The sequence below is a fragment of the Podarcis liolepis genome (genome assembly GCF_965112155.1).
Source record: "Podarcis liolepis genome assembly, chromosome: 10".
Taxonomy (NCBI): Eukaryota; Metazoa; Chordata; class Lepidosauria; order Squamata; family Lacertidae; genus Podarcis; species Podarcis liolepis.
The window spans coordinates 984276-1001794 of NC_139562.1; the positions used below are offsets into that span (position 1 = coordinate 984276).

Consider the following 17519-nt stretch of genomic DNA (forward strand, 5'->3'; position numbering starts at 1 on the left):
ATCCTTCACTCTGAACACTGAGGTCCTCCTCTGAGGTCCTCCTGCTGGTCCCCTCTCTGTGATAAGTGAGGGTACAGGGAAGCAGGCAGAGGGCCTTCTCGGTGGTGGCGCCCACCCTGTGGAACACCGTCCCTTCAGAGGTCAAGGAAATGAACAACTACCTGACATTTGGAAGACAGCTGAAGGCAGCCCTGTGTCAGGAGGTCTATAATGTTTGATGTTTTCCTGTCTTTTATATCTACTGGAAGCTGCCCAGAGTGGCTGGGGAAACCCAACCAGATGGGCAGGGTATAAATACTACAATTATTATTCTTTTGTGGTTTTCTTGTAGTTATTTTGAAATTCATACTGCAATATTAGCTCAAGAAATGTTATGGGTGGAGAAAATCACAGGGTTGCCATAAACTATAATCCCACCCACAAACTCTCATTCACACACAGTCTGTAAATTTGGGGACGTCACACACCTCACCTGTGCTAATACTGGCAGTCTTTGGCCTCCACAGGCACATCCGGTGTGTAGAGCCTCCAGCCCCAGGCACTGTCTATCTTGAAAATGGGTCCTTTGACTGGGAAGATTCATGCAGTCACTGTCATGGGATGCTGAAGGATTGTATCTCAGCTTGTCAGTCACTCTGACATTGCCTACAAAGAATAGGGGGAACAGAAATGTTTTCGAGGTGCAACTTCTGTACCAATCGTGAGAGCCATTCCATGGACTCTGCACCCGTTTCTGATGACAGGTGTACATTATCCTCATCCTCAGCGGAAAAGTCGCTTAAAGATGGAAGCCTGAGAGAGAGGAAAAGGTTTCTGGCTGCTTCCTGGGTGGGATTGCGGAAACCAAGAGCCGCTTCTGAGAAGGCCTCCCCCCTCCCCTCTTCCTCTCGGGATTTCCTCTCCTCTCCAGGGGACCAATGGTTGGACTGGGCAGAAGCGCTGCGTACGGACAGGGCAGGGACTTATGGGGTGGGAAGAGGATGGAGATTGCAGGAAGGAAGGGGTGGGGGGACAGGACCCCCCCCACTTTCCAGGAATCCCTCTCTGGCCGCCTTGAAGGAGGGGCCCATTCGTGGGTGGGAGGGAGAAGCCAAGGCGGCCCCTCCGGAGATTCATCGTGGGCGTCATGATGGAGATGTCTCCCCCAAGACTGGTCTTCCTCTCCCCCCCCATTGCTGCGCTTCCCTGACCCGGGGGTGCCCCCTCCCTTCTCCCCCCACTTCCATGACCCCCTCTCTTTCTCCCGGAGTCTCGCCTGAACCCAGACGCCCCCTTGGCCCGGCTCACCCCTCGCCCTGCACGACCCATCTCTCCGTCCCTAATGCCCCCCAAGATGAGCCGGGGAGGGACAGGGGGGTCTCTATCCAGGCGCCTCCCGCACCCCTTAACCCTTTCCTGGCCCGCTTCTCTCCGCGCCCCAGGGATGCCTGCGCGGGGGAAACGGGGCCAGGGAGTCCTCGTGGGTGGGCGCCCCATCTCCACCCCTGCGAGGAAAGCCCCCTTCGCAGCACGCGTCCAGGGATCCAGGCCCCACGGAAGGCGCTTTGGGGAGCTGGAGGGGGTCTCTGGGTCCTTTTCTCCCTCCGACCCCTTTACCTCTTTGTGCTCGCTCCCGATCCTCCTTTCCTTTCCTGCAACATCCACGTGGGTGGGGAGGATTTACCTGCCGCCCCTCCTCCCCTTTGAGAACGCGCGCGCCCCTAGAGCTACGAGGCAGAGCAGCAATCCGGAGTGGAAGCTCCACTTCTGGGAGACGCAGGCAGTTAGGGAGGGGGCTCACACCCCCCAGTCCTGGAACAGAAGAGTCGGATTGGAGGAGGAGGAGCAATGTATTGGGGGAGGGATTTGGGATGGTGGGGGCGGGGTGAGAGGAGGATGTGCAGGGAGGGGAGGGAACGTTTGAGTGGGGGGGGGAGGAGAGGAAGGTTCCCCCCTTCCTTTAGTGGATTGGAGAGCGGGGGAGGGGCTGATCCCGGAGATCCAGCTGCCAAGTGGGTCCCGTCCCTCCTACAAGGTTTGCATGGCAACATCCTCCCCTCCCCCACCCGCGAGCTTAGATCCCTCCGTCTTTTAGGTCTTGGTGCTCTTCAAAGCAGGAACGGGGGGGGGGCAGCTAAACGACTCCCCCCAAATCTCAGCTCCCCACCCCAGCCTCTGACTCAGGCCAGGACAAGGACCGTGGACACAGGCCCCGTCCCTGCACAACAGCCAAGAGGCTCAGAGAAGCAGCCGATACAATTGTAGCCAGAAGCGGATTCCACGTGTCAAGGGAGAAATCTGCGGACGTGTTTGTACGCTTGGGGGAGTATGGCTGCCTTGTGTCAAGTCTCCCCCCTTTGATAGTCCTTCCCTCATGGTGTAAAATAAAAGTGGAACGGTGCAGATCCGATGTATGGCTGATTCTCTATGAATTTATAACAGAAGTGTTGCCTATGTCTAGTGTGTGTGTCGTCGTTTTTGTACAAATTGAATGATTGGGGGGGGGGGTTGTTCCTGCAACACATGAATCCCAATCCCAAGGAAGGGCAGTGCCAAAGAATGCTCCAACTACCGCACAATTGCACTCATTTCACATGCTAGCAAGGTTATGCTTAAAATGCTACAAGGCAGGCTCAAGCAGTATGTGGACCGAGAACTCCCAGAAGTGAAAGCTGGATTTCGAAGAGGCAGAGGAACCAGAGACCAAATTGCAAACATGCGCTGGATTATGGAGAAAGCTAGAGAGTTCCAGAAAGACATCTACTTCTGCTTCATTGACTACGCAAAAGCCTTTGACTGTGTCGACCACAGCAAACTATATCAAGTTCTTGAAGAAATGGGAGTGCCTGATCACCTCATCTGTCTCCTGAGAAATCTCTTTGTGGGACAAGAAGCTACAGTTAGAACTGGATATGGAACAACTGATTGGTTCAAAATTGGGAAAGGAGTTTGACAAGGCTGTATATTCTCTCCCTGCTTATTTAACTTATATGCAGAATTCATCATGCGAAAGGCTGGGCTGGATGAATCATGTAATAAAAAATTGAAGGTCTTATATATATAATAAATGTTCATAAATGTACTAAGCAAGCACATTCATAGATATGTCGACCACATGTCTGGAGCAGCACAGGAAGACCGTCCTGAAACCATTTAGACTCCCAAACTGACCAAATGCTTTCTCTGCAAGGAGGGAGTAGGTGAGGGAACCTTCCCATTGTCTCAGGAATTGGGAAATCACCATCTCAAGCGAATGGCCAGACTACCAGGAAAGGGAATCAGATAAGGCATTATCAGATAACCTGGCAGACAGGAAAAACAACAACATTCACATTTCTGTTGTAGACCACCTTTTCTGTGATGTAGGTAAGATTTTTGTAGTAGGTGGTCTTGGGTTATGTCCCTTCTGTGCAAGGGGAGAACGCCAATCAAAGCTCTCATTCCCTGTCGGGGAACCTGAGATCTGGAACTTTTCCTTTTCCCCAAGGAAGATGCCCCCAAGGCTGGTCCAAGTGGCCACTTTGGATAGCAAGGGACTTGGGCTCGGTTTCCAATTTCTCTTTTTCTCGTAAATGCAGCTGCACCGGCAGCACCAAGATCCAGGAGGAAGTGACTGGTGCGTGTCAGAGCGCAGGGCGCTTACAGCTCCTTTCCGTTCTCTCTGGAGCAGCCGGATTTGGCACTGGGCTGCCAGGCGTCCAATGGAAAGAGATTCTTTTCCATTGCGTGTAAGAGGCAGAAAAGGTTGCTGGGACCCCATGGTAAGTAAAGGGAGGGAGAAGGACTTTGTAGAGAAGATGAACAACTGACAGGTCTGGAAAGACCTGGGAAAAGGCTAGCGGGTTTTTGTTTTTGTTTTGGCTTTGGTTGAAAAATGGGATCCCCACATTCTAAGAGTTCTAACCGCCAGACTCAAAGGCATGTGCTGGTCGGAGTCTCCCTGGATGCTTCAGCAGCTGGTCTCCTCTGGGTCTCCTGGCTCCCTCCTCTCCTCCCTCTGAGCCTGAACTGCTCTCTGCCCCAGACTCTTCCTGCTCACCAAACCCTGTTTCCTCCTCAGCTTGCAACATCTCCCCTTCCGGTCTGTTCCCCTTTCTCCCTCTTTCGGCTCATCGCCATCCCACCACCAGGAAGGCAGCCCTCCTTCTGAAAAACCAAGAGAGTAAACAGACAGTTCTCTGAATGGAGAGGAGCAGAAGCGGAGTCCCCTCAAGATCAGTATTGGGATCTGTGGCTTTTCAACTTGTTCATAAATGATCTAGACTTAGGAGGGAGCAGGGAGGGGGCAAAGTTTGCTGATGGCAGCAATTTTTCCAGGGTTGTTCAAACAGAAAGAGATTGCAAGGAGCTCCAAAAGGACTTCTTCAAAGGGAGTGAATGAACAGATACAGCTCATTGTCAATGAGATTAAGGTGGTGCATGTTGGGACAAAAAAACAACACCTCTTAATATCATGTACAGGCTCATGGGGTCTGAACTGGATTTCCCTGTGTGCTCTAGGAGACCAGGGGAGAGGGGAGCTGGTCACAGCAGGAGGGGGAGTCTCCCTGGATGCTATCTTCCCCAAACTCCAGAAAAAGCAGGAGCTCTGGGGTTGCCCCATGGGGTTCAAGAGTGAAGATGCCCCCACCAGGAGATTTCCCTGGTACCTACAGCCCCTCCTTCCCCCTCTTGAAATTAGGCTTGGGGGGAAATATCCCATTCAATTTCAGTATTACAAGTTTTCTTCATGACCTGCAGGAGGCAGCGATGAAGTTCTGGTGAAGAAGCAGTGCTTGGAGATCATGCGGTGGGAGAATGACAGAGTTTAGAGCAAAAACCAAAGGTACTTTCATCTAAAATTATACTCACCATTGTGAGATGCTGCCTTCATTATTTCATTATTATACTGTTTTACATATAAACACCAGAACTTCACATATACCTCTTGTTTTTAGGAATGATTTCCTGCTGAGTTCATTGCTCAGAGTGGACTCTGAGAGGATGACGTCCCACACTCCATACATCTAAATGGGTTCTCCCATGTGAGAGTCCCTAGATGTTCCTTAAATAAAGGTAAAGGGACCCCTGACCATTAGGTCCAGTCTTGACCGACTCTGGGGTTGCGGTGCTCATCTTGCTTTATTGGCCAAGGGAGCTGGTGTACAGCTTCCAGGTCATGTGGCCAGCATGACTAAGCTGCTTCTGGCGAACCAGAGCAGCGCACAGAAACGCCGTTTACCTTCCCACCAGAGCAGTACCTATTTATCTATTTGCACTTCACATGCTTTTGAACTGCTATGTAGGCAGGAGCTGGGACCGAGCAATGGGACCTCAACCTGTTGCGGGGATTCGAACCGCCGACCTTCTGATCGGCAAGTCCTGGGCTCTGTGGTTTAACCCACAGTGCCACCCGCATCCCTGTTCCTTAAATACTCCATTATAAATAAAGCATTTTTTGCAGTCTTTTCATTTAAACTGTTTATGCTCTCTGAGTTTGTTGATGGTCTGAAGGGTTTCAGCTCTTAAACTTCTTCATGTCCATGAGTCTGTTGATTTGGAACTTCCACTAAGAGTGAACCTCTATCTACTTTCCTGATATTTATATGGTTTGTCTTTTGTGTGAGTTTTTTTGACATAAATCAAGGGTTCCACTCTGACTGAAGCTCCTTCAACAGTCCATGCATTTACATGGTTTCTCCCCTGTGTGTCTGCTGATGTTTTCTAAGATTTCCATTCTGACTGAAGCTCTTTCCACACTCTATACATTTAAATGGTTTCTCCCCTGTGTGAGTCCATTGATGTGTTCTAAGTTTTGAATTCTGACTGAAGCTCTTTCCACACTCGATACATTTAAATGGTTTCTCCCCTGTGTGAGTCCGTTGATGGTTTCTAAGGTCTCCACCCTGATTGAAGCTCTTTCCACACTCCATGCATTTAAATGATTTCTCCCCTGTGTGAGTCCGTTGATGTCTTCTAAGATATCCTCTGTTACTAAAGCTCTTTCCACACTCCATACATTTATATGGTTTCTCCCCTGTGTGAATCCGTTGATGTAGTCTAAGGCTTCCATTGTTACTAAAGCTCTTTCCACACTCAATACATTTAAATGGTTTCTCTCCTGTGTGAGTCCGTTGATGTAGTCTAAGGCTTCTACTATGACTAAAGCTCTTTCCACACTCGATACATTGATATGGTTTCTCCCCTGTGTGAATCCGTTGATGTGTTCTAAGATATCCTCTGTTACTAAAGCTCTTTCCACACACGATACACTTATATGGTTTCTCCCTTGTGTGAGTCCGTTGATGATTTCTAAGGTTTCCATTCTGATTGAAGCTCTTTCCACACTCCATGCATTTAAATGGTTTATCCCCTGTGTGAGTCCGTTGATGTTGTCTAAGGCTTCCATTAGTACTAAAGCTCTTTCCACACTCGATACATTTAAATGGTCTCTCCCCTGTGTGAGTTCGTTGATGTTTCCTAAGGTTTCCATTTTCACTAAAGCTGTTTCCACACTCGATACATTTATATGGTTTATCCCCTGTGTGAGTCCGTTGATGTTGTCTAAGGCTTCCATTAGTACTAAAGCTCTTTCCACACTCGATACATTTAAATGGTTTCTCCCCTGTGTGAGTCCGTTGATGGTTCCTAAGGTTTCCATTCTGACTGAAGTCCTTTCCACACTCCATGCATTTAAATGGTCTCTCCCCTGTGTGAGTCCGTTCATGTGTTCTAAGGTCTCCATTATCACTAAAGCTCTTTCCACACTCAATACATTTATATGGTTTCTCTCCTGTGTGAGTCCGTTGATGTAGTCTAAGGCTTCCACTATGACTAAAGCTCTTTCCACACTCGATACATTGATATGGTTTCTCCCCTGTGTGAGTCCGTTGATGTGTTCTAAGATATCCTCTGTTACTAAAGCTCTTTCCACACACGATACACTTATATGGTTTCTCCCTTGTGTGAGTCCGTTGATGATTTCTAAGGTTTCCACTCTGATTGAAGCCCTTTCCACACTCGATACATTTAAATGGTTTCTCCCCGGTGTGAGTCCGTTCATGTGTTCTAAGATTTCCATTTTCACTAAAGCTCTTTCCACACTCGATACATTTAAATGGTTTCTCCCCGGTGTGAGTCCGTTCATGTGTTCTAAGGTCTCCATTTTCACTAAAGCGCTTTCCACACTCAATACATTTAAATGGTTTCTCCCCGGTGTGAGTCCGTTCATGTGTTCTAAGTTTTCCATTATTACTAAAACTCTTTCCACACTCGATACATTTAAATGGTTTCTCCCCGGTGTGAGTCCGTTCATGTTTTCTAAGGTTTCCATTATCCCTAAAGCTCTTTCCACACTCCCTACATTGAAACGGTTTCTCCCCTGTGTGAGTCCGTTGATGTTGTCTAAGGTGTCCACTCTGACTGAATCTCTTTCCACACTCCATACATTCATATGGTTTCTCCCCTGTGTGACTCCGTTTGTGCACTTTAAGGTTTCCACGCTGACTGAAGTTCTTCCCACACTCCCTGCACTTAAAACGTTTTCTCTCTGTGTGAGTCTGCAGGTGTGTTCTAAGTTTTGCATTGAAAGAGAAGCTCTTTCCGCACTCCATACCTTTAAATGGGTTATTTCCTTTTTGTGTTCGTTGATGTGAACTATGTGTGCTCATTCAGTGAAGCATATTCCACATTTCACACATTTTAATGGCTATTCCTAATGAAACGAAAGGTGCCCTGTCCCCCGCAATTCTGTCTTCTCCATCACCTTTTTCAGAGTGGGCAGAAAGCAAATCCTGTTTGGGTTTCAAGGAAGAGAACAAAGGGAAAGAGAACACATCAACCTCCATTAGCACCTTCTCTTATTTCAACATCTCCTACATTCTCCCATGTCCTACCCATGTTCCCAATTTTTAGGAAATGATGTCGAATGATAGTAATGCATCAGCAACCTTTTATAATCCTCAATCATCTTTAATAACACAGAATGTTCTTAGAATACCGTTGTCCTCTGAGACTGCCTTTCTTTCTTTTTTCTTCTTCTCTTTTTTTAAAACTTTTCTTTTGCTTTAAACAGGTACATGTAAACAGGTACTTAGAAATAAAGACAACCAAAATGACAAAGAAAAATTCCTTAATAGTAATGAAAAAAATTGAAAAAAGTCTTCAAAAAATATTGAGGTACATGACACAGAACAAAGCAACTATGGGAAAGATAAAAGGAAAAAGAAAAAGGAAAAAAGAAAAAAGAGAAAAATAAAAATAAAAATAAAAATGAGCCTAAGCAGGAAAGCTCATCTATTGTACACTTCCGTCAAGCTCACAACAGATCATTATTCTTATCGATTCTCTCTATCTGCATTCCAAAGGAATCCCTCATCTTGGTATCAGGGAGCATTTCTCTATGCGGTATCATTCTAAACATAGCCAGATCTTTCTTGTTGAGCCCTTGTCCCCTACATAATTATTTAAATATTCCTATTCTTCTTTCACCATTTTTAAAGGTTTATCTCTTATTGCATCGGTCAGCTTTGCGAGCTCCAAGTACTCGCACAATTTGACAACCCATTCCTCTTTAGTGGGTATATTTTTATCTTTCCAGTGTTTTGCCACTACAACCCTTACTGCTGACGTTGCGTACATAAATAGCCTAGTTTTGTTTTTGGGAATATTATCTGAAACCATTCCTACTAAAAATTATATGGAGAGACGACCAATGAGTGACGCAAGCAAAAATCAAGTTAGCGGAATTTTTCGAGATAAATGGGAAACAAAATGCAGACATAAATGTAGTTTAGTAAAGCGTACATGAGGGGTCTTGGAATACAAGAAATGGCTAGACTGAAGAAGATAAAAGACAATAATATCCAAGAGCTAACTAACCAGATAAGAATTAATGAAAAAGAGTTGATCAAAAATCCAAAAAGTCATGAAATATTACAAAAAATAAAGATATTGCAATCCCATATCTCTCGTATATTAAATAAGGAAGTAGAAAATAAAATTAAATGGGGAAAACAAAGGTATTTTGAGTCCGCCAATAAGCCCGGTAAGTTGTTAGCATAAAGGAAAAGCAAACAAAAAAAGTTATAAATAAAATTTTGGACAAAGGAGAGGAAACAACAGACCCAGTAAAAATAAAAATAAAATTCTTAAACTTTTATAAAGATTTATATAAACAAGAACATTTAGAGGTTAATAAAATGGAAGAGTATTTACAACAAAATAAATTACCAAGAATTGAAAAAGAAGAAGTTGAGGCCCTCAACTCCAATATAGAAATAGATGAAATGGCACAAGTAATAAAAAAAAATGAAGAGTGGCAAATCGCCAGGTCTTGACGGAATCACATTACTGTACTATAAGAACCTGGAAGAAGTAATCCTCCCTATATTACAAAGAATAATAAATAATATACTGGGAGGGAAAGATATACCACAATCATGGAAAGAAGCACTGATCACTCTAATCCCAAAACAGGGAGTGGAGTTGACAGACATGAAAAATTATAGACCAATCTCCCTCTGGAATACAGACTATAAAATCTATGCTGGGGTGATGGCTAATAGATTTAAAAAGACTCTAAACAAAATAATCAGCAGAGACCAGGCGGGCTTCTTACCGGATAGACATATAAAAGACAATACAAGAATAATAATTGACCCGCTGGAATATGTGGAAATGAAACCAAGTAAAAAGATGGCCATGTTATTGGTTGATGCAGAAAAAGCTTTTGATAGAGTATCATGGAATTTCCTATTGGAAACTTTCAAAGGTCTGGAGAAAATAATTAATGGAATTAGGGCGATATATGATAACCAAAAAGCAATATTGCTAATAAATAACGAGATCACCGAAGAGTTCAGCATCGAAAGGGGGACAAGACAGCCCTCTCTCCCCACTTCTTTTTATTGCCACCTTGGAACCACTTTTAATAGCAATAAGAAAGGATAAAAATATAAGAGGAATTAACCTAGGAACTCGATACTACCAAATTAAAGCCTTTGCCGATGATGTAATCGTAACCACTGAAAATTCAGTATCCAAAGTATCCAAAAAACGCTTGCACAACTGGAAGAATTTGGGAAAGTCTCTGGGTTCAAACTGAATAAAGGAAAATCCAAATTATTAATGAAAAATTTACGTAAGTTGGAACAAGAGCAACTGGAAAATACAACAGGTTTAAAGGTAGCCAATAAGGTAAATTATTTGGGGGTTTGGATCACCAATAAGAATATAAACTTATATAAGGACAATTATGAGAAGAAGTGGAAGGAAATAAAAAAAGAATTAGAGACTTGGGGAAAATTAAAATTATTCCTGTGGGGGAGAATATCCACAGTTAAAATGATGGTATTGCCAAAGATGATTTTATGTTCCAAACAATACCTATAATTAGAGGCGTAAAGTGTTTTAAGGATTGGCAGAAGGACCTTGCCAAGTTTATTTGGCAAGGGGAAAAACCACGCATAAAATTTAAGCTAGTAACAGAGTTGAAGGAAAAAGGAGGCTTCGCGGTCCCTGACCTTAAACTGTACTTTGAGGCAGTGTGTTGGACATGGATTAAGAAGAGAAGAAGAAGGAGGAGGAGGAGAAGAAGAAGAGTAGTTTGGATTTGATATCCCGCTTTATCACTACCCGAAGGAGTCTCAAAGCGGCTACCATTCTCCTTTCCCTTCCTCCCCCACAACAAACACTCTGTGAGGTGAGTGGGGCTGAGAGACTTCAGAGAAGTGTGACTAGCCCAAGGTCACCCAGCAGCTGCATGTGGAGGAGCGGAGACACGAACCCGGTTTCCCAGATTACGTGACTACCGCTCTTAACCACTACACCACACTGGATATTAATTAAAAACACGGAAGTCCTAGATCTGGAGGGATGGGATATTGTGTACGGGTGGCATGGCTACATAGGCTATGACAAGGTTAAATCCCGCAAAGGATTTTTAAATCACATTGTGAGAAGGGCATTATATGAAGTATGGGAGAGGAGTAAAAAATCAGTAGTAACCAAAACACCATGGTGGCTGTCACCAATGGAATCTATGTCAGTTCACAGGATGAATATGAACAGCGATTGGCTAACATATAAGGATTTTGTAGAGGAAACAAGTAGTGATCCGAAAATAAAGGGCCTAAGCGAATTGAAACAGAAGGGAATAACCTGGCTGGAGTGTTATCAATTTAAAGCCGCCCTTGAAAAGGATAAAAGAACCAAAAGATTTGACAAAAAAATATCCTATCTGGAGAAGGATATTTTATATAATAATCAAAAGACACTTTCTAAAATGTACAAACTACTTTTGAATTGGCAAAGAAAGGAGGAAGATATCAAAGAAATTACAGTAAAATGGGAGAGGGACCTGGGACATACGATCAAACCCAATATTTGGAACGAATTATGGACTAAAAATATAAAATTCATGGCTTGTTTCCTTATAAGAGAAAATCTTATGAAAATGTACTATAGGTGGTACCTGACCCCTGTAAAACTTGCAAAAATAAATAAATCAAATAATAACAAGTGCTGGCGATGTATGGAACAGATAGGAACATACTACCATATGTGGTGGCCCTTTCTAGAGATACAAAGATTTTGGAACATGATTTATGAAGAGATAAAGAGATTGATAAAAACTACATTTAGCAAGAATTTTTACTCTAAGACTGCCTTTCAAATCAAGTGTTTGCCCCTGTTTCCACCTCTAGTTCTTCATGAATCACCTGCACAGTCCCACTGCCCTCAGGAGGTCCATATGGACCATTTTGGGAGACCCAGGCCTTCATCTTTTCCAGGGACTGTGGTCTGGGTCAGTCAGAGAACTAGTGACAAGGCTTGGTGCTTGGGGTCAGCTGAATGGGTGCTCAGGGAAGCTCCTGTTCTTGGAGATGGACCTCTGTCCTCATGCCTCGCATCGCATGGAGAGAGCAGGAGAAGCAGAAGGAGAGCAGCTGGCAGATGGGAATCCCAGGCGGAAACACCCACCCCAATGGTGCTTTATAATGATGACGTGCTGCCTGATCTCGAGCCCGTCTTCTGACTATCCTAAAGTGACACTGAAAAGCAGGACATAACTGTACTTAATCGTAGATAGCCGTGTTGGTCTGACACAGTTGAAGTAAGAAAGAATAGTCCAGTAGCACCTTAGGGACCAACTAAGTTTGTTCTAGGTATAAGCTTTCGTGTGCATGCACACTTCTTCATATAGTGAAGGGTAGTGGGAGATAGTAGTAGGAGTACCTTTCTGAGAAAAACCCCAGCCCACCCTCCCACGATATACAAGGCTCTGGTGACATCTGTGTCAGTGTATCTGAAGCAGTGTGCATGCACATGAAAGCTTTTATCTAGAACAATCATAGTTGTTTTCTACGGTGCTACTGGACTATTTTTTAATTTTTTATTTCAACTGTGTCAGACCAACACGGCTACCTACCTGAATCTAGATGTCATGGGGTGTTGGGGAGCCGTAGTTCCTTTGGTGGGGAACATGTCCTGCACCTTCTGGGGTCATTTTTCCACCCTTGGTGCCCACCCTGCACTCAGCTCTCACCTGTGGCTTCCAGAAGCTGTCAGCATGCAACAGGGGTTCAAGCAACGGCTTCAACCGGCCGGCTAAACCAGGTGAGGAAAGCTGATGGGTCTCAAATCCTTGGGGGGCTGGGGAATTCTGCTGCCCCTGGAGTCAAGCCCTGGTGGATGGAGAGGAGGAGAACAACCGTGAATCCCACAGTCCAGAAGGCAGATTCTGCCCGTGCAGAAGAGGAAAGTGAAGGGCAGGTGGGGCACGTCCACCTGGAGGCTTGTTATCTAGTCCCAGGGTTACTCTGACATTGAATTATATATGAATTACAGTATTGAAATGCGCCTGCTCCCACTTCCTATTCTGCTATTACTCTACTCTGCTTGTCTGTTTCTTACTTGAGTGCTGTTTTGGTTTGCTAAGTCAGGGTTTTACTGTGAGTTACATTTTTGCTATTTTTTGGGTCCTGTCATGCTTATCTGTCTTCAGTAATAAATTTCTCAGCTGATTTTTTTCCCTGCCTCTGAGTGTTTTCTCCTACTCTGCTATCTATACATCGATCATTATGGAGGAGCAAGATCTGCAACCTAAAGCCCTCCTCAGCCTCGGCCCTGTGGACCTGACGAGAGCATCTTCACCCCCATCCCTCAGTCCGGACCGGGAGGTCCGCCTCCGAGAGTCTTCTGCTGGTTCCCTTGCTGTTAGAAGTGAAGTTCCAGGGAACCAGGCAGAGGGCCTCCTGCCCCATGGAATGCCCTCCCTTCCGAGGGCAAGGAAGTAGGCAACCATCTGACATTTAGAAGACAGCTGTATCAGGAGGTTTTTAATTTTTGGATGTTTTACTGTCTTGTATATGTTCTGTAGGGACACGGGTGGCGTTGTGGGTTAAACCCCAGAGCCTAGGACTTGCCGATCAGAAGGTTGGCGGTTCAAATCCCCGCAATGACAGGGTGAGCTCCCATTGCTCAGTCCCTGTTCTTGCCAACCTAGCAGTTCGAAAGCACATCAAAGAGCAAGTAGATAAATAGGTACGGCTCCGGCAGGAAGGTAAACGGCGTTTCCGTGCTCTGCTCTGATTCGCCAGAAGCAGCTTAGTCATGCTGGTCACATGACCCGGAAGCTGCACACCGGCTCCCTCGGCCAATAAAGCGTGATGAGTGCCGCAACCCCAGAGTTGGCCGCAACTGGACCTAATGGTCAGGGGTCCCTTTACCTTTACCTATATGTACTGTAACGTCTAGAGTGGTGCCTCGGGTTACAGGCGCTTCAGGTTACAGACTCTTATAACTCAGAAATACTACCTTTTGTTAAGTACTTTGCTTCAGGATGAGGACAGAAATCATGTTCCGGTGGTGCGGTGGCAGCAGCAGGCCCCATTAGCTAAAGTGGTGCTTCAGGTTAACAACAGTTTCAGATTAAGAACGGAGCTGTAGAACGAATTCAGTTCTTAACCAGAGGTACCACTGTACTATTATTATCATCTTGTGATTTTTTGTAGTTATTTTGGAATTCGTACTGCAATATTTGCTTATGAAATGTTATGGGTGGAGAAAATCACAGGGTTCCCGTAAACTATAATCCCACCCACAAACTCTCATTCACATACAGTCTGTAAATTTGGGGAGGTCACACACCTCACCTGTGCCAATACTGGCAGTCTTTGGAAGGGTGGGGTGGGCAGGACCCCCACTTTCCAGGGATCCCTCTCTGGTCGCCTTGAAGGGGGGTTGATTGCTGGGCGGGAGAGAGAAGCCAAGGCGGCCCCTCCGGAGATTCCCCAAGGAAGGCACGATGGAGACCCCCCCAAGAGTGGTCTTCCTATCTCCCCCCCTGCCAATGCTGCCTTCCCTCCTCCCCCCACTTCCTCGACCCCCTCCCTCTCTCCCGGAGTCTCCCCTGCATCCAGAGGCTTCCTTGGCACCACTCCCCCCACGTCCTGCGCCCCCATCTCTCCGTTCCCCCCCAGACGAGATGGGGAGGAACAGGGGGGTCTCTATCCAGGCGCCTCCCGCGCCCCTTAACCCTTTCTGGCCCGCTTCTCCGCGCCCCAGGGAGTCCTCGTGGGTGGGCGCCCCATCTCCGCCCCTTGGCAGCACGCGTGCCGGGATCCAGGCCCCACGGAAGGCGCTTGGGGAGCTGGAGGGGTCTCTGGGTCCTCTTCTCTCTCCGCCCCCCCCCCGCGACCCCTTTACCTCTTTGTCCTCGCTCCGATTCTCATTTCCTTCCTGCAACATCCACGTGGGGCGGGGATCCTCCTCTTCCCATCCTCCTCCCCTTTTCGAAAGCGCCCCCCCCCCTAGATCTACGGGGCAGAGCAGCAATCCGGAGTGGAAGCTCCACTTGCGGGAGAAGCAGGCAGGGTGGGAGGGGGGCTCCCCCCTCATTTCCGGAGCGAAGCAGGATTGGAGGAGGAGGAGGAGGAGGAGGAGCAATGTATTGGGGGCGGGATCTGGGGTTGTGGGGGCGGGGTGAGAGGAGGATGTGCCGGGAGGGGAGGGAAAGTATTGAGCGGGGGGGGGGGGAGAAGGAGGAGAGGAAATTCCCCCCCCCCGTCTTCCTTCTGGGGATCAGGAGAGGGGGGAGGGGCTGATCCCGACAATCCAACAGCGAAGTCACAAAATGAGTTCTGCATTTCAATCAGATCAGACTCCGAGTTCGTGTTTTGGCAACATGACAGGTCTGTCCGTCGGGATCCCAGACGATTCCTGCTCGCTGCCTTTTCCGGGCCAGCCGGAGAGATCACTGGAAAGGGCGGATTTCTTGACTCCAGAATCCATCACCGCAGACCCCTTTCATTCAGGCCTAGAGATCTGCTCTTTGGACCAGTCTGCTTGCATCATGGGGATCATCAATGGATCACATCTGGATCATCACTGATGGGGGGGGGGAGCTCAGGATGAATCTCCTGCCACGTGACTGGGGTCAGACAGGGCTGCTGTTTTGCTCTCTGTTCTGTTTCAGCTCAGGTTTTCATCAAGAAACGGGAGGATTCATTGAGGAAACGGGGCTAAGCGAAAGCATCCGTTGCAAAGAGGCAAATGTGTCTACTTTGTAACCATCCAGGGAGTTGTGTTGCAAAGGCCATTTGCAGAAAGGTTTTGATAAGGAAAATTCTGGGTTGAGAGTCTACTCAACAGCTCAGCTCATCAGGGTCCGAGTCCCCTGCGGGTCTGTGCGGTCAGTAAAAGAAGGAAATTCCAGCGAAGCAATGTGGAGCAAAACAGCAGTCAGTAGACTGAGATTCTTTATTGTTGTGCAACAGATTCAACAACAGCGGGTGATCCCAGAGCAGGGGGCGACATTGACATTTAAAACTTTCCCACCATATCCAGGATAGAGTTCTCACAGCATCATCAATATATCTTTTTGCAGGGCTTGCAAGACGGAGCTGTTCTGCCTGGCCTTTCGCCAAAGCACAGTCCGACCCCCCCCCCCTTCTGTAATCTTCATAGAACCCTAACCCGATGGTTGCCATTAATTTGATTCTGAATTGATTCTAGAATGTACTTTAATTAATTGACTGCAATTTTCTGTACACTGGGCTATTTTTACCTGTTGTTAGCCGCTCTGAGCCCGGCTTTGGCCAGGGAGGGTGGGATACAAATTATTATTATTATTATTATTATTATTATTACAGTGGGATGAAGATCATATGAACTTAAGGCATTTGCAAACAACCTGGTAATAATGGTAGAAGCCCACTGGAAAGTATACCAACGGTGTTCAACAAGATTAATCAATTTGGCCAAGTTGCAGGTGTTAAATTGAATAAAAATTGAAATAAATTGTTGGTAAAAATATGAGACAACAGAAGAAAAATGAGTAGAGACAGATAGCAGAGCTGGGGATAGAAAAGATGGTGAATTTTTTTGGAGTGTGGCAGACAACAAAAAATATAAACATTTTAAAAGATCATTATTGGTAATGAAAAATTCTGGGGTGAGAGACGACTCAACAGGGTGCTGGTCTCCCGCAGGTCCATGTGGTCAGTAAAAGAAGGAACATGGTCAGTAGACCATGATCCTTATTGTTGTGCAACAGGTCCCCACAGGAGTAAGAACCCCGAGTAAGGGGTGACCCCCCTCTTTTGTGGGATATTCCCACAATATCCCAGAATACACTTGGAGCAGCATCACTGAGACATCATCACTACATCACTAGCATGTCACAAAGGGGGAGGGGTCTACAAGGGTGACACAAGTCCAACATTAGGTCTCTTTATCAGGCCCCTTTCCCAACACCTCTTAAGTCCCCATCACCGGAAGAACAATAAAACTCTTGACATCTCCTTGCCCTCAGGACTGGTCTGGAGATGGGCTTTCAGAACACCTGGCTTGCTCAACTGCCTCTGCAGATGTCCATTGTTTCCCCTGGTCACTCCCTGGATGGGGGGCCATGTCTGTGCTCTTATGATTGGGGGATTATGGCAGGATGCCCTGTTCCTGCTGCCTGTTAGAATTCCAGCTCCGTGATTGCAGTCATGGCATTTTTGTCTATCACATGACGGTGTATGTTTTGACTCCACAGTGGGAAGTGATGGAGATTATGTTCCTGAAGTGAGACTATTGTCCTTTGTTCTCTCTCTTTGCTGTCTGATGCTAGAGAGAGAGGGAGCCATGTCGCAGTGCTCCGTGTGTGTTTATATGTAAATAAAGTAGATTAGCCAAAATGCTGAGTTGCTGAGCTCTGTTGCGCAAACTGCAAACACTCTGCAGATCCCTAAGTGTGCCGATGTCTGTTGGCATCAGTTGCTGTGAAGCTTTTGAAACTCCCGAACGAATGACCAGGAGGGAGAGAACATGCCAGTCGGACATGTGTCTCTACCAGGATCCTACTCGAGTGTAGGACGAGCGCTTGACACTGCTGATCTGATTTTCTGCTTCTTGGTTCACGGAGGGAGGTGGAGCCCAAATTCCCCTTTCTCTAAGGATCAAAATGGCGTTGGAATGAGGTCAGTTAAAGTATGGATTTTCTACACATTTATAAAGCTAGGTATCTTCCCCGAGCTGTCAAGTCGAATGGATACATTCAGGCATAATATTTG

The 17519-nt window shown here is 46.4% G+C and overlaps 1 protein-coding gene and 1 long non-coding RNA gene across 5 annotated transcripts in view; one reads left to right on the forward strand and one right to left on the reverse strand.

Moving 5' to 3' along the window:
* The window catches only part of LOC310687060, a 55630-nt gene that overhangs the window by 33892 nt on the left and 4219 nt on the right, over positions 1-17519 (forward strand). The gene's annotated exons all lie outside the window — the stretch shown is intronic.
* LOC310686844 (uncharacterized protein) overlaps positions 1-17519 on the reverse strand; it is an 82091-nt gene that overhangs the window by 1612 nt on the left and 62960 nt on the right. For 3 of the 4 annotated variants that reach the window (XM_083461190.1, XM_083461192.1, XM_083461191.1), the window contains 2 exons: positions 12506-12644; positions 4308-7751 (listed from right to left, as the gene is read on the reverse strand). The exons of the other annotated variant lie outside the window; for it this stretch is intronic. In XM_083461190.1, the coding sequence (XP_083317316.1) occupies positions 5646-7628 (1983 nt within the window). In that variant the 5' untranslated portion in view covers positions 7629-7751; positions 12506-12644 and the 3' untranslated portion in view covers positions 4308-5645. Of the gene's footprint in view, positions 1-4307; positions 7752-12505; positions 12645-17519 lie in introns of those variants that run through there. 4 annotated transcript variants of the gene reach the window in all.